Genomic DNA, 14,417 nt, shown 5'->3' with positions numbered 1-14,417 from the left:
TCCTTCTGTTAATGTATCCTCAAGGTTGAATTAAGCAAAAAGAGAGATTTGTTTATTGGTGACACATAAGGTTTAGGACAGATTGCCCGGTCAAGTTAACCTGGGACTGAGAGATAAAAGTCCTTTGCTCTACCCCATATCTGTCAAAACCTGAGTCAAATCATTTCTTTCTGGTCCTTGTTTTCTTACCTATAAATTGTGAATAATAAAGCCTAAATAATAAGTAGCTCTTATATTTATCCAGTCCTTTTAATCCTATCAAAAGATCTCCAAATTTTTGCTTTCATTTGATTCTTTTTATCTCACAATGTTATTGGAACAAGCAACATGGAAGTTAGTAGTCAATTTTTTCATAAGGCTTTTCTAACCAGCATAGGTTCATCACCTTTTAAAAATGGAGCCCCCAAGACAGGGAAAATATCATCCCCATGGTCTGCCTTCACAGATTCTGGTTTCATGTTTCCCCAAAAGCTTGAACGATGTAAAAATTCATACATGTAAGTGGGTGCACCTGAAGCCGAAAAGAAAGAAAATAATGGAAAACTCAATATTTCAAGCCCCTTAATCTGGATATATTTAAAAGGGTCAAGAGAGTTCAGAGGGGATAGTGGGAAATCTGTGAACAGATTGTGATCTGGTACCTTATGTGAAATTAACTCCCATCTCTAATATTTATTACCTATATGACCAAATCACTTCACCTTCTTGGACATTGGTTACCTCACCTGAAATGAAAAGGTTGGGCTAAATAGTTTCTGAAATCCCTTCTGTCTCTTGACTTATGATTCTATAATGCTATGACTCTAGATCCTAGAGACACAGTAGACCTGAAGGAGCCAATGGAGACATACAGGGTTGATGGGCCACACTGAATAAAGACAATCTAATATTGATGCCTATGCAATGATAATTCAGTAAGCAATATGTTCTCTGGGTCCCTGATCAAAGAAACTTAAAGTTGGCTAAAAACCTATTATATTGGACAATATATCCTTATCTGATGTAGGATTCTCCTTTGTGGCATTCTCAACTGCTAGTCATCAAGATAATTTGAACAAAACAGCTCATTCCAGATTCTAGGCTCTGGGTATCATCATGATGTAACTACCTGAATATTGGCCTCATTCTATGAAGAACAATGTCTCTTGATAACAATACAAACCTCTCATCTTTAGCAATAATTTTAATCAATAAGCATTGTTGAGTAGCTGATAAGTGACCAGCACTGTGCCATACACTAGGCATAAAAAGAAATAAATAACTAATTTATTGTAATTCAAGGAGTTACATTCAATTGATGAAAATAACACATACATATCATTCATAACTATATACATAATATATGTAAAATATGAGGAGACTTTGGGACAGAGGACACTAGTCTCTGGAAGATCAGGAAAAACTCTGTAAACAGTGGTACTCAAATAGGCCTTGAAGGAAAAAAGGTGGAAACAAAAAGGGAGTTCTTTGCAACAAGGATTATAATTATTACAAAGAAAAAGAGATGGAAGAGAAGTTCTGGGTGTGAGAAACATCAAGAAGGACTGTTTAGCTAGACTGTAAATTTGCAGGAAATATATATATATATATGTGTGTGTGTGTGTCTGTGTTTGTGTGTGTGTGTTTGTGTGTTTGTGTGTGTGTGTGTTTGTGTGTGTGTGTGAAATGAAGGTTGAACTGTAAATTAGAGCTAGGTTTTGAAAGGTTTTAAGTGACAAAGAGAAGGATTTATATTTCTTCCTAGGGAGCACAGGGAACCACCTGAGCATACTGAGTAGGTGAGTAATATGGTCAGACCTATACAGAAGGAAAATTATTTTTCAAGTTTGTGGAGTATAAATTAAGGGAGAGAAGGACTTGGAGTAGGAGATCAATGAGAAGATCATAGCAACAGTCAGTTAAGAAGTGATGAAGATCTGAATGAGTTGTGTGAGTGGAAAGAAGATGGATGTCAAAGATGCTGTGGAAATAGAAGAGATGAAATTTTTAACTGCTTTCCCTTTATAAAGTGAAGGAAAATAAAAATTCAAGGATGAAATTTAAGTTATATAATAAAGGATCCTTGACAGAAATATGGAAGGTTGAAAGAGAAATGGAAAAAAAGTGGAGCTAAGTGAGAAGATAAGTTATGATTTAAACATGTGTAATTTGAGAAATCTCTGCTAAATACAATTTTAAATGTCTAATAGGCAAATTAGTGATTGAAACTCAGGAAAGAGACAGGACTGAAGAGAAATTTGGGAGTCATCTTCATAGTATGATAATTCAATTCATGAAAACTGAAGGATCACCTAGTAAGAGTATAGAGATTAGAGATGATAGCACAGAGCAAGGACTGGGTGTAGCCCCTTAGTTAGGCAGAAGGGGTATGAAAATAATAAGTCATTAAATGGGAAAAAAGCACTAAAAATGAGGAGAATTATTTATTGTCCTAAATCCCAGATAGAATTTGGAGATATATCTTCTTCTATCCAAGTCCAGTACTCTTTTCCTTATGTGGAAAAAAGTCTACTCAACTTTTAAGTAATGCCTATCCCAAATAGGTTTAAGACCTAGAATCTTTGGCCAAAACATGGGAGAGCTAAAGTTGGTTTTGTCATTACCTTCTTCCCCGTTTTCCATCATAACTCACCCATATGAAATCGTGCCACCATCACTATTGAGATCCCAGTGAAGAAGTCTCCCATCGTTTCCATGAATAGAGATTTCTTTTTCACAGTATCATTTGTAATGCCAAGATACTCCTCAGTTATCAAAGGAAGAATATTTTCTGAAATGAACAAGTTGAGAATTGAGTTTAAAATGTTTAATTATTTATTCATTTTTTCTGTTTATTAATTGTATACTCCACATAACATTGTCACAACCAATTTCTTTCTAACAATGTTAATGCATTTTAATATGTGCTGAGTCCATATATCAGATTCTTTGGAAAATACAGAAATGAATAAGAAGGGCTCCACTCATCAAGGCTTACATTTAAATAGGGAAATGATATAACAAGCATAACTGTAATCAAAAGTTTAATATACTGAGTGAAATATGAACAATATGCCATGGGGCTGTTTCAGAGGGAGAACAAACAAATTAATCAATGTGGCATTAAACCATTACATGAATTTTCCCACAGGCTTTTACTTTATCAAAGGGAGAGGTTATAGTTTAATTCTTCTACCAAGTTAAAATACTTTCTTCTGAGAATGTTTTTATGAATAGGAAAAATCATGATACCATGGAATATTCATTAACTTGGTTCAGTCACATGATATTTGCATGACTTAAGGGAAATAATTTCTCTGGTCTAGGACTTGATTTGCTCAGTTTATAAAAGAAGGATGTCAAATTAAATGTTTAAGGTTCTTTGAGTCCTTCTGTGCTTTAAGATCCTTGCTTTCCCTAACAGCCTATCATTTAAGTTCCTTCCCGCTTCTGATAGTCATTGTTCAAGCTCTCTTAGAAGAAGTGGATAGGACTTCCAAACCAGCAACATCGCCTTCTCTTGATCCATTCTGTCTTCAATTGGAGGATACTGCATGAGCTACACAAAAGAACCAAAATGCACATAAAACACTAGGAAACGATAAACAAATGGAATTAAAGCAGCCTGTGAGAAACAAGGAAGAAAAACTCTCAGTTTAGGCTGTGGAACAAAATTCTCTGATGTTAGTTCAGTGAATCCATTTGGCTTATAGCAAAAATAAAAAGCAGTCATATGAGAAACAATTTTTAAATCATGGAAACAGAAGATACCATATCTTAAGCCTCAAAAGGGTCAGTCAGCATGCAGTACCCAGCTTTCTGTCTGAAAGGACTTATCTATGAAAGACCTGAAACACTGAGATTGAAGATGTGAAAATCAAATGAGGTAATATTTGGAAAGTATTTAGAATGGTGCCTGTTACAAAGCAGGAGTTTAATAAATGCTTGTTTACTTCCTTCCATTTCTAAGAATAACAATAGAGAACATTTCTTCCATTTGTATTTTGTCTTCCATTTGTCTGAGCTTCATTCCTTTAAGTCACCTGTGTGCCCTTATTAGAATGCAAGTCTCACTAAGAGAGGTAACATCCTAAACCATGAACAATAGTTATTTATTACTGAGTATGAGTTCATTTGTCACAGAATTTAGATCATCTAGGGGAATGACCTCATTTTACAGATAAGAAAACCAAGGTCCAATAGAAATGACTTGATCAAGGTCATATAGATAGCGACTAATTCAGATAGTTCATGTGTAGGTCCTCATATCCCCCAAAATGGCACCTTTTCTATGATGCCATCCATATTTCCTCTATATTGCACAAGAAGTTTGGACTTCAATCTAGGGCCTCATACAAATCTTTTTTTTTTTTCACTTAATAGGAAGGAGGTAGAAGAGATCACAAGGTATTAATGATTAAAGTGGAGTTCATGAATTTTTTTTAAAAAAATTGTATTTCAGGATAGTTTATATCTATTATGATCCCATGTGTTTAATTTTATGCATTTAGAAACATTGTGTAGACAAAACTTCCATAGACTTCACCAAGGTTAATAATCTTCTTCTTGGAGTTAGGATTTAAGAGCATTGAGTTCACTGAAAAGCAGCAGTAACAGATAAATCTTATCAAGTTATAAATTAATTTAGAAAAGGATTACTGCCCTGTAAAAGAAAAGAAAGAATGAAATTCGAGAAGAAACCAAAGGACTCTTACAGTTGGAAGAAGCCAGCTGAATTCGTTGTTGTTGATTCCCACAATGTAGGGCATGTGATTGAACTGCTTTTTAGCAAGGAGTTCTTTGGGTTTTTTAGGGGAAAATACTCCATCCAGGATTGCCGTTATGAATGCAATTTTCTACAAAAAAATAAAAAATTATATATCCACTCTCCTTTCCCTCCCTTGCCCCCAAAATTGAATTGTATAGTTTTGTATGACTATGACTTATAGGTTGTCATATTCCTAGTAATTAAGGATTGGCACAACAGAGAAGAGGATGTGAAACTTTGAATTGTGTCTCTGAATGACAAGACATGCTAAGGATAGTGTCTTTAGCTCTAATTATTAGTCATTAATAAATGATTATTAATCAATTACTTTTGCCAATCGTACAATTATTTGCTGCTAACAAAAATAAAGAAAAAGATCAGAATACAAACTCTGATCCTTTAGAAAGATTGGTCAGGTTTAGTTAGTGAGTCATAAATAATGCTAAGAAATTATTGGATCAACTATTCATTTTCACCTCATTTTTTCAAGGTCAAAACCAAATTGAAACTTCCCTCCCCCCACAGCTCCCCCTCCCCAGAAATCCTTACCTGATCACTCTAGCTCTCTCCAGCATCTGAAATCATTCATTATACCTTGGGACATAAAAAAGGTACTGAAATTAGAATTTTAAAATTAGGGTCCTGACTCTAATACTCCAATACTTCCTTGTTATGTTATGAGTTAGTTATTTATTCTCTGGCTTTCTAAGATGGGAACAAAAAAAAACTTGTATTGACTATTTCTTAAGGTTGTAGGAAAAAGGTGTGAAGTGGTCTTCCATCATTGTTTTCTTTCACATCTTTATGCCGTTTATGCCTTGACATTAATTTATACTTTGTGTAATAAGAATAAGGATAGGGAGGACAGCTAGATGGTGCAGTGGACAGAGCACTGGTCCTGGAATCAGGAAAATGGGAGTTCAAATCGAGCCTCTGACACTTGCTAGCTGTGTGACCTTGGACAAGTCACTTAACCGTGATTGCCTCACATACAGGGCCATCTCCAGTCATCCTGATTCATATCTGGCCACTGGACCTGGATGACTCTGGAGGAAAAAGTGAGCCTGGTGACTTGGCACAGTGCCCCCCTCACTCAAATCCAATTCACATGATTTTCATGGCATCACCTCTCTGATGTCATGTACTTCTTCAAAAATGAAAGACAAACATTATTATTATTGTTTTAAGAATATAATGTCTATGTAAATTTAGTTAGTGTATTTAAGTCTATGTAAATCTATAACTCTATGCTTAAATCTATATGTTTATATAGTTTTAATTCTCTGTTTTATGTCTGTTTAGAAAAAAAATCACAAAATCTCAGAGTTGGAAGGCATCTAAAGGAATATCTGATCTAACCTATGCCAGAAAAGGAAAAAAAATCCCCACTTCAATATCACCAATAGGTGTTTTCTAGTCTTTTACTGAAGATTTTAAATGAGAGGTTGGGAGAGGGAAGGGTTGATGGGAAACTTGCTCCTGTGTAAGACATGCAATCAAAATTAACCTCCTTGAAACTTGCACTCCAGGCTCCTAATGTGTCTAATCCCTCTTTAGAATAATAGACCTTTAAGCTCTTAAAGACTGCTATGATGTCCTTCAAGTCTTCTACAAACAAAATATCCCTGGCTCTTTTCCCACATCGTAAACTAGAAATAAGCCTCTCACCATCCTTATCCCTATCTTCTAGAAGGTGGCCCCCCAGAAATGAATACAATATTCCAGACTTGCTCTTACCAGGCAGAAGAGGAGCATCAAGGTACTGCCTGCTCCTTATTGCAGGGCTAATATTCCTTTTGATTTTTTCTTTGCTTTTTTAGAATTATGAACTTAAACATACACAAACATGAACATAATTGATTTAGGAATATAAGACAGGATTCAGAGCTTTGGATCTGGAAGTCAGTAAAACCTGGGTTCAAATCAGCCATGGGTACTTCCTAGCTATAAGAGCATGGATTTGTCACTTAATGTGTTTGCCTCAGTTTCCTCAAATGAGATAACATTTGTAAAGTGATTAGCACAGTGCCTGCACTAAATAAATGCTTATATCCTTCCAAAAGTAAAGAAATAGAATTTAATACAAAACCACAAATTCCTGTTATATACAACTATTTTAAAGTATATATTAAAATTACTTTAAAGATACTAATAAATACCCTACTTCTCCATGTCTCCTCAATTTGCTTCTGCTCTCTTCTATGTGTTTTTTTAAGTTTCACTGAGGCAAAGTTATTCCTTTCTTAAAGCAGCCCCCAGTTTCTTTTTTCACCAACAAATATATCTTTGTGTGAATAGATGTATATCAATCATTCTTTCCAGTTGACAAACCCCTTTCGCATCCAATATCTCATTGGCTCTTCACAATGCTATGAATTAGATGGCATCAGTATTATCCCCATTTTACAAATAAGGAAACAATCACAAAAGAGTTCAAGGTCTTTTGGGGACAGAACAACAAGGGACCTTACTCCCTATTCAATGAATGGAAGAAGAAGGAGAGGGAAAGAACATTTATTTTACTATATTATACTAAGTAGCCCCCTTGTAACTGATACGGTACTGAGAGTTTTTTATATTATCTTATTTGAACTTTACAATAATTCTTCAAGATAGTTATTATTAGTCCCATTTTACAGGTGAAGAAAATGAGACAAACAGAAATTGCCCAGAAAGTAAGTATCTGAATCCAGATTTGAATCAGGTCTTCCTAACTCAGTAAATTTTCAAATCAACATACATTTATTAAGAGTCAGAGTCATGTAGTGTTTAAAGTCCTGGACTTGGAATCAGGAGGACCTGGGTTCAGACCCTATCTCAGTAAATAGTACCTATACGACACTGAGCAAGTAAGTTTCCCCTCTCTATACTTCAGTTTCCTTTAATGTAAAATGGAGGTAGTTGAAACTTGGTGTTCTCCAACATAAGGCCATTTCAGCTCTTAAGTCTATAGTCTTCAAATATATTTGTTATGTGCTAGTCACTGGAAATACAAAATTTAAAACCAACTAATACCTGCATTCAGTAAACATATTCAACTGTAAAAAAGGAATTCTATGTTCTCTACTTATACAGATTGGGAAATTGAGGCTCAGGAAGGGAGATATGAGTTTATCATGTTCTCCTAATTGATAGATGGCAAAGTCTGAACTTTTGGAATAATCTTCGATCTCCTGGCTCTTAATCAACATTTCTTTCTACTATTATTACATTGTCATTTATTTAAGCTAGAATACGCAGATAGTCCTTCAGTTTATTATGACAATTAAATCAAAAAGAGAGGAAATATTTCCATTTTGTACAAGTCAGGACTGAAGAAAAGTCATGAGTGATGAGCTCGAGAGATTCAGGAGGGGCCCATATTTAGAGACAGTAGAGTTAATTAGTCTTCTACTTATTCTAATAGGACTTCTTTAGTATAAATTAATGTCAAGGCTTAAGAGAAGGGAGTCTAAAGTATTCTATGAATACAAGGCAACTAACTAAAAGAGACAACTAACTTGGTACTGATGGTGATGGGAGATGAAGAGCTGAGGAGAATGTTCCTTATTGCTAAACTAAAAATTGGAATCTCCAAAATGTCAAATCATTCTTTGATTTAATAATTAGTTCAAACCATCTTTTAGGTCATCTTGTACCAAATATTAACCTCACAGGATAAAAAAAATCATCCAGGTTTCTTTGAGGCCTTGACCTTATCTCCAAAAGTTACTGAAGCAGTCAACAACTCAGCTAAGATCAATCTCTAAAAGGGCCCTACAGCTATGTACTTGTGTATCTTGGACTGGGTAAGTCAGCACTACAGGATTGAAATGATTCCCTGTGAGAGAATGAAGTTCATTCCTTTTTTGATAGTGAATGATTTCATTTGTTTTTGTTTAATTAGAGCTTAAGGGACCAAGATTTAAAATTTCTACTTAAGAAGCCCAGGACAATTTACCTTTGTAGGGTCTCCAAAAAAATCCAAACTGAATAATTTATGTGGGGGGAAAAACAACCAAGGTGAAAGAACTTCTCAAAAAGAGTTGGTCTTGCTGTTTCTTGAAAATGTCAAGTTCTGTTCAGGGATGAAGTAGACGAGGTTCTGATCCCTACTCCCCACAACACAATCCACAGAAGTGGATTCTATTAAGAATGATAAGCCCTGTTGGATCTCAGCTTTGTAGTTATCCTTCCAAGTTCTGAATCACTCCTCCCACTTATCCTTAATTCTAAGATTCTGAAAAAAGAGTTCTGAGACATGTAGGTCTGTACATAACAAGGATTTTTTCCATCTTTTGTATAAGGCAAACTCTTCAACATCCCTCTCTTTTTTTTCACACTCATCTCATTACTTCAGGTGAAAAGTAAAGGAAATAAAACTACACCATTTTTTATTTATATAATTCTGCAAGTAAAGTTGAATTTAGTAGAAACTTTGAAAGTGGCCTGGGAACTAAAATAGAAACAGTTCCCTCACTATCTCCTTTATAAACTATCCAGGGATGACATTTTCTGAAACATTTTGAATGTTTCAAGATCGCTAGATTCTACAGATTCCTGACTAGTCTAGGCAAAAAGCAGAGAATTGTTGCATTTATCTAAATTATACAAGGGGCAACAAATATGTGTATACCCTTTGATCCAGCAATACCACTACTGGGTCTACACCCTGAAGAGATTATGAAAAAGGGTAAAAACATCACTTGTACAAAAATATTTATAGCAGCTCTGTGGTGGCAAAAAATTGGAAATTAAGTGAATATCCTTCAATTGGGGAATGGCTTAACAAACTGTGGTATATGTATGTCATGGAACACTAGAAACAAGGAGGGTTGGGAATTCAGGGAAGCCTGGAAGGTTTTGCATGAACTGATGCTGAGCAAGATGAGCAGAACCAGAAAAACATTGTACACCCTTACAGCAACACTGGGATGATGATCAACCATGATGGACTTGCTCATTCCATCAGTACGACAACCAGGGACAATTCTGGGCTGTCTGCAATGGAGAATACCATCTGTATCCAGAGAAAGAATTGCAGTGTTTGAACAAAGATCAAAGACTGTTACTTTCAATTTAGAAAAAAAATGTAATCTTATTATGTAATTTTGCTATATCTTATACTATATTTTTCTTCCTTAAGGGTATGATTTCTCTCTCATTTCATTCAACTGAGATCAATGTATACCATGGAAACAATGGAAAGACTAACAGAATGCCCTCTGTGGGGAGTGGGGCAGAGGGAAGCAAGAACAAGGGGAACATTGTAAAACTGAAAATAAATAAAATCTTTCTAATAAAGAAAAATATCTAGATCATTCAGGCCCCTACAAACTGTCTGTTTCAGTTTCTTCAAATGTAAAATGAGAATAATAATGCTATAATCATAGTATCTATTTACTAGGGTGGATGGGAGGATCAAATGGAATAATACTTGCAAAGCATTAAACATAACAGGCACTATATAAATGTTTATTCACTTCACCCTCTTCCATGTTGAGCATACAACCCTTTGTGAGGAAAGGGACTGATATTTTGGTTTTCTCCCACTCCTAGGTGTCTTTCCACTCCACTCTACCTTGGTTTTCCATGGGATGACAGATTCTAGGAGCAATTGACTAATTGAATAGTAAAATAATGAGGGATTTCTAATTATCTTCTAGTCTACCCTCCTTGGCCTCAGACAGATGGACACAAAGACAATGGATATGAAATCCTGAAAATAATTTCCCATGTTATGGGTGATTTGTACATTAATCAAAGTGAATTGAAGAGCTATTTTGATTCAATCTTAAAAGTACAGCTACCTACAATTCTGAATATCAGAGTTTTGCAGACATAGGAGCCCATCCATGCTGCCTGGAGGAACTGGAGAATTCAAAAATCGTAATGTACAATGAAACATGCTAAAGAGCTATTGGGTCAGAACTCTGTCACCTACCATCTCAAGAGTTGTATTCAGGATCTCTTCCTCTGTCTTCTGCCATATACAATGAACCATGCTGGCGGAAGTAGTTATTTTACACACAATCAAGGTTATAATTTTATGACAAAGGAAAAAAATACAAAAAACTGGGTCTAACTAGCTTTAGTTATTGTATCTACCTCTCCATTGATATCTATGTATCTATCTCTTTCATTTCGATATTCCAGGAACAATTTCTATCCATATAGGAAGAATAATGAAACATGAAATAAATTTTACCAAAGAAGTGATAGTAAAAGAAATCAGTATGTTCTTAAAAGTATGATCCCACAGGACGGCATATGCAGTACTAGATATGATGTCAAAGGACCTGGGTTAAATCCTAGGTGTGCCTCCTTATGACCTCTGACTTTGGACAAGTTATGTCTCTGGAAGACAGTTGTCCCTTATGTAAAATGAAAAAGCTGAACTAGAAAATTACTTATATCTCTCTTAGTTCTAAATGTTGTGTAGGGAAGCTAGTTGGTGCAGTGGTTACAACATGGACCCTGAAGTTAAATGGACCTGAGTTCAAATCTGCTCTCAGGCACCTGACTCTTACTAGCTGTGTGACCCTGAGCAAGCCAATTAACCCTGACTATCCCCCATCCTGGACATCTCTAGTCACACTGATCCATAACTGGTCACTGGACCCAGATAGCTCCAGAGGAAAAAGTGAGGCTGGTGATTTTGCATAGCACTCCCCTCACTCAAATCCAGTTCACATATTTGTCATAGCATCACCTCCCTGATGTTTTCTCTTCTTTGAGAATGAAAGACAAACAAAAATGCAAGAAGTCTACCTCACTTCTTGGTTTTATGTTAGAACTATATAGAGATTCCATAAGGACAACTCCACTCTGGGAAATAGCCCGGTGGAAGAGATTCTTGGTCAAAGGAGATACAATCTGAAAGGAACAAAAGGAAATCAAAATGATTTCAGAGCAGAGCCATAACTGCATTGAAGCAACTGACTTTTCCTAATGCATAAAAATTTAGAGAATATGACAATGGCTATTCTGTCCACAGCATAAAATAATTGAGCTTAGTTCCTAATTATAATAACAATTGGTTAACATAGGAAGTTAACTACTGTTACACTTCCTCCCCCAGGTGAATTCCTTCCAAACCTGCATCACACCTGCAAAAACTTCTAACTCATCCATGTATATGTTGTTGCTCTCATGAGAAATGTAAGCTCCTTGAGAACAAGAACCTTTTCTTTTTATCTTTGATTTTTAAGCTCTTTCCATATTGTCTTTAATCTAATGTATACTTTATAAATATTTATTTAAAAACAAACAAACAAGAGTCCTCCAGTCTCTCCAAACACCACCTAAGTTTGTTGTTTCAAAAGTCTTTACCTTCACCTCAGTTAGTCTTCAGAAGATAATCTACCCAATGATTCATATTTTTTGTTTAAGGCACATTTTCTAAAACTTGCCCTAGGTACCCAAATGGCTAGTTAAACATACCATCTAGACCAACAAATAGGGTAGGTCAGGGTTTAAATGCTAATGGCTGAGCTGTCCATTCTTCTGGGACAGGAATAAATGATAAAAGGATTTTTAAAAATGTATTCATTTTTCTTTAGTGACCTGATATTGCCAAGGTTGACTTTACCCTAGAATTTTCTTTTTCAGAAAGAACATCAGAAAAATTAACCAAGTATCATATGTGTGAGTGATATGAGCCAGGCACATGTGACAGTTTTTTTTATCCTTGAAAAAAACAGTTGTAATTTTCTTCCAGCAATATCCCTCTCCTATCCTCATTCACTACTCTCCCTTCTTTTTCCTGTTCTTACCCTAAAATACCCCACTTCTTAGGGAAAGATGCCCACAGAAGTATGGATAACTAAAATTTAATAGTCTGATCTTCCTAGAGTGATTTAGGTTTGAAGTGTAAACAAAGCTTAAATACAATGAAATTCTATTAGAGTATCAGAAGCCAGTGGATGCCTTTTAGTACAAGGGAATTTCCAGTAGGCTCTGAAATTATGGTTTGCCTATAAACATGGTTCTGTATTCATCTGCTGCCAATTGGCAGTATTGTTACCAAAAAAAGGTTTAAAAGGGATTAAAAATTGTAGTAAGTCAAGAAATATCTTACTAATTTGCTATGTCAGTTGAGGATCAGAACTGCTGAGATCAACAAAGACAGACCATTTCTTCAGAAGCCATACCTTTTGCTATATTACTCAGATAATTCTCAGTGGGGCACCTGCTGGTGAGAAGGAAGTAGGAGGTTTTGCTTTAATCGTGCCCCACTATAAAAGGTTTAAATAGCCTCTCCCTATAACTATTCTAATATCCAAGCCATAAAGGGAGAGGAAAAATACAAGAATAAGGAAAGGAGAAGACAATAAATAGACAAATGAGGAGTTAAAAGGAAAAAAAAGAAAGAAAAGAAAAGTAATTTTCTTCTTTAAATTTTTCTAATTTTCCAATTGACAAAAACTCTAACTTTTTACTCATATTAAGTAACACCCTTCACTTTCAGATCTCAAAAAATACTGTTCTGTATAACTAATGCATTTTATTTATATTAAAAGTGTTATTCAAAACATTGTTGATAAATACAAAAGGCTAAACTTGCTTAATTATTAACATGCTAATTGATTTTTTAAAATTTTTATTTATTAACTAAAATATATAAAAGAGAAAAAAAGAACATTTCCATGTACACAGTACAGGATTCAATGTAAAACCATGAATTTCTGTTTCAGACTGTTTACTTTTTTTTGAAAAACAATGTAATAAATATTACACATTGCTTTCAATCCTACCTTGTTTATCCTGTGATTTCTGCCAAGTTTCCTTTTGTTCTTTGCTGAACACTTTTTATTTTTTTCCTCCATCCCTCCATGCCTCTCCATAGGAGGCTATGATTAAATATAATTATATAGAATGTGCATATATTTACACACACACACACACACACACACATATATATATATATATATATATATATACACATATACATAGAGATCTACATATATATGAAAATAATATCATGGATACTTCTATTTGTCAGTTCTTTCTCTAGAGATCTATAACATCTTCCTTCATGGGTCCTTTGGTTTAAGTATCCATGATACTAAAGATAAATTAGCTATTCAAATTTGTTTTAGGACAAATAGTTCTGTTACTTTGTACCACATTCTCTTGCTATTACTCATTTCATTTTTCATTATTACATGTAGGTCTTTCTATGTTTTTTAAACCAACTACGTTATAATTTCTTATAGCACAGTATAGGTCATACAATCATGTATCACAATTTATTTAGACATTTTTCAATTGAAGGGCATCTATCATTTTCCCAATCTCATGAGTGTAAGATTGTAAGATGCCATCTCAAAGTTGATTTAATTTACATTTCTCTAATCAATGATGATTTAGAGCATTCTTTCATTTGACTATACATAGTTTGGATTTTTTCCTCAAAAATTATTTATATAACCTTTGACTGTCAGTTGAGTTATAACTTGCAAGGAATAAATTTAATAAATTTGAGAAATGAAACCCCTAGTTGAGAGACAATCTATGAAATTTTTTCCGAGTTTTCTGCTATCTATTCTTGGCTACATTGATTTTATTTGTATAAAACCTTTTTAATTTAATATAATATTTTAATTAATTCCAAAATCTAATGGTTCATAACACTTTTCTTAGGCTTTCTAAGTCCCAAACAATATTCTTTGTACATTTATTCACTTTA

The 14,417-nt window shown here is 34.5% G+C and overlaps 1 protein-coding gene across 1 annotated transcript in view; it reads right to left on the bottom strand.

Moving 5' to 3' along the window:
* Window positions 1–14,417, bottom strand: part of LOC141494236 (liver carboxylesterase 1-like) — a 38,513-nt gene that overhangs the window by 8,954 nt on the left and 15,142 nt on the right. Inside the window, exons 4-10 of the mRNA XM_074195330.1 lie at window positions 11,498–11,602; window positions 10,670–10,775; window positions 8,688–8,725; window positions 4,695–4,835; window positions 3,457–3,538; window positions 2,633–2,779; window positions 386–511 (exon numbers count right to left, since the gene is read on the bottom strand). Of these exons, the coding sequence (XP_074051431.1) occupies window positions 386–511; window positions 2,633–2,779; window positions 3,457–3,538; window positions 4,695–4,835; window positions 8,688–8,725; window positions 10,670–10,775; window positions 11,498–11,602 (745 nt within the window). The remainder of the gene's footprint in view (window positions 1–385; window positions 512–2,632; window positions 2,780–3,456; window positions 3,539–4,694; window positions 4,836–8,687; window positions 8,726–10,669; window positions 10,776–11,497; window positions 11,603–14,417) is intronic.

This window comes from Macrotis lagotis, chromosome 1, assembly GCF_037893015.1.
Source record: "Macrotis lagotis isolate mMagLag1 chromosome 1, bilby.v1.9.chrom.fasta, whole genome shotgun sequence".
In the NCBI taxonomy this organism is placed as follows: Eukaryota; Metazoa; Chordata; class Mammalia; order Peramelemorphia; family Peramelidae; genus Macrotis; species Macrotis lagotis.
The sequence above is the reverse complement of the archived record's forward strand: the minus strand, read 5'-3'. Positions and strand labels throughout refer to the sequence as shown.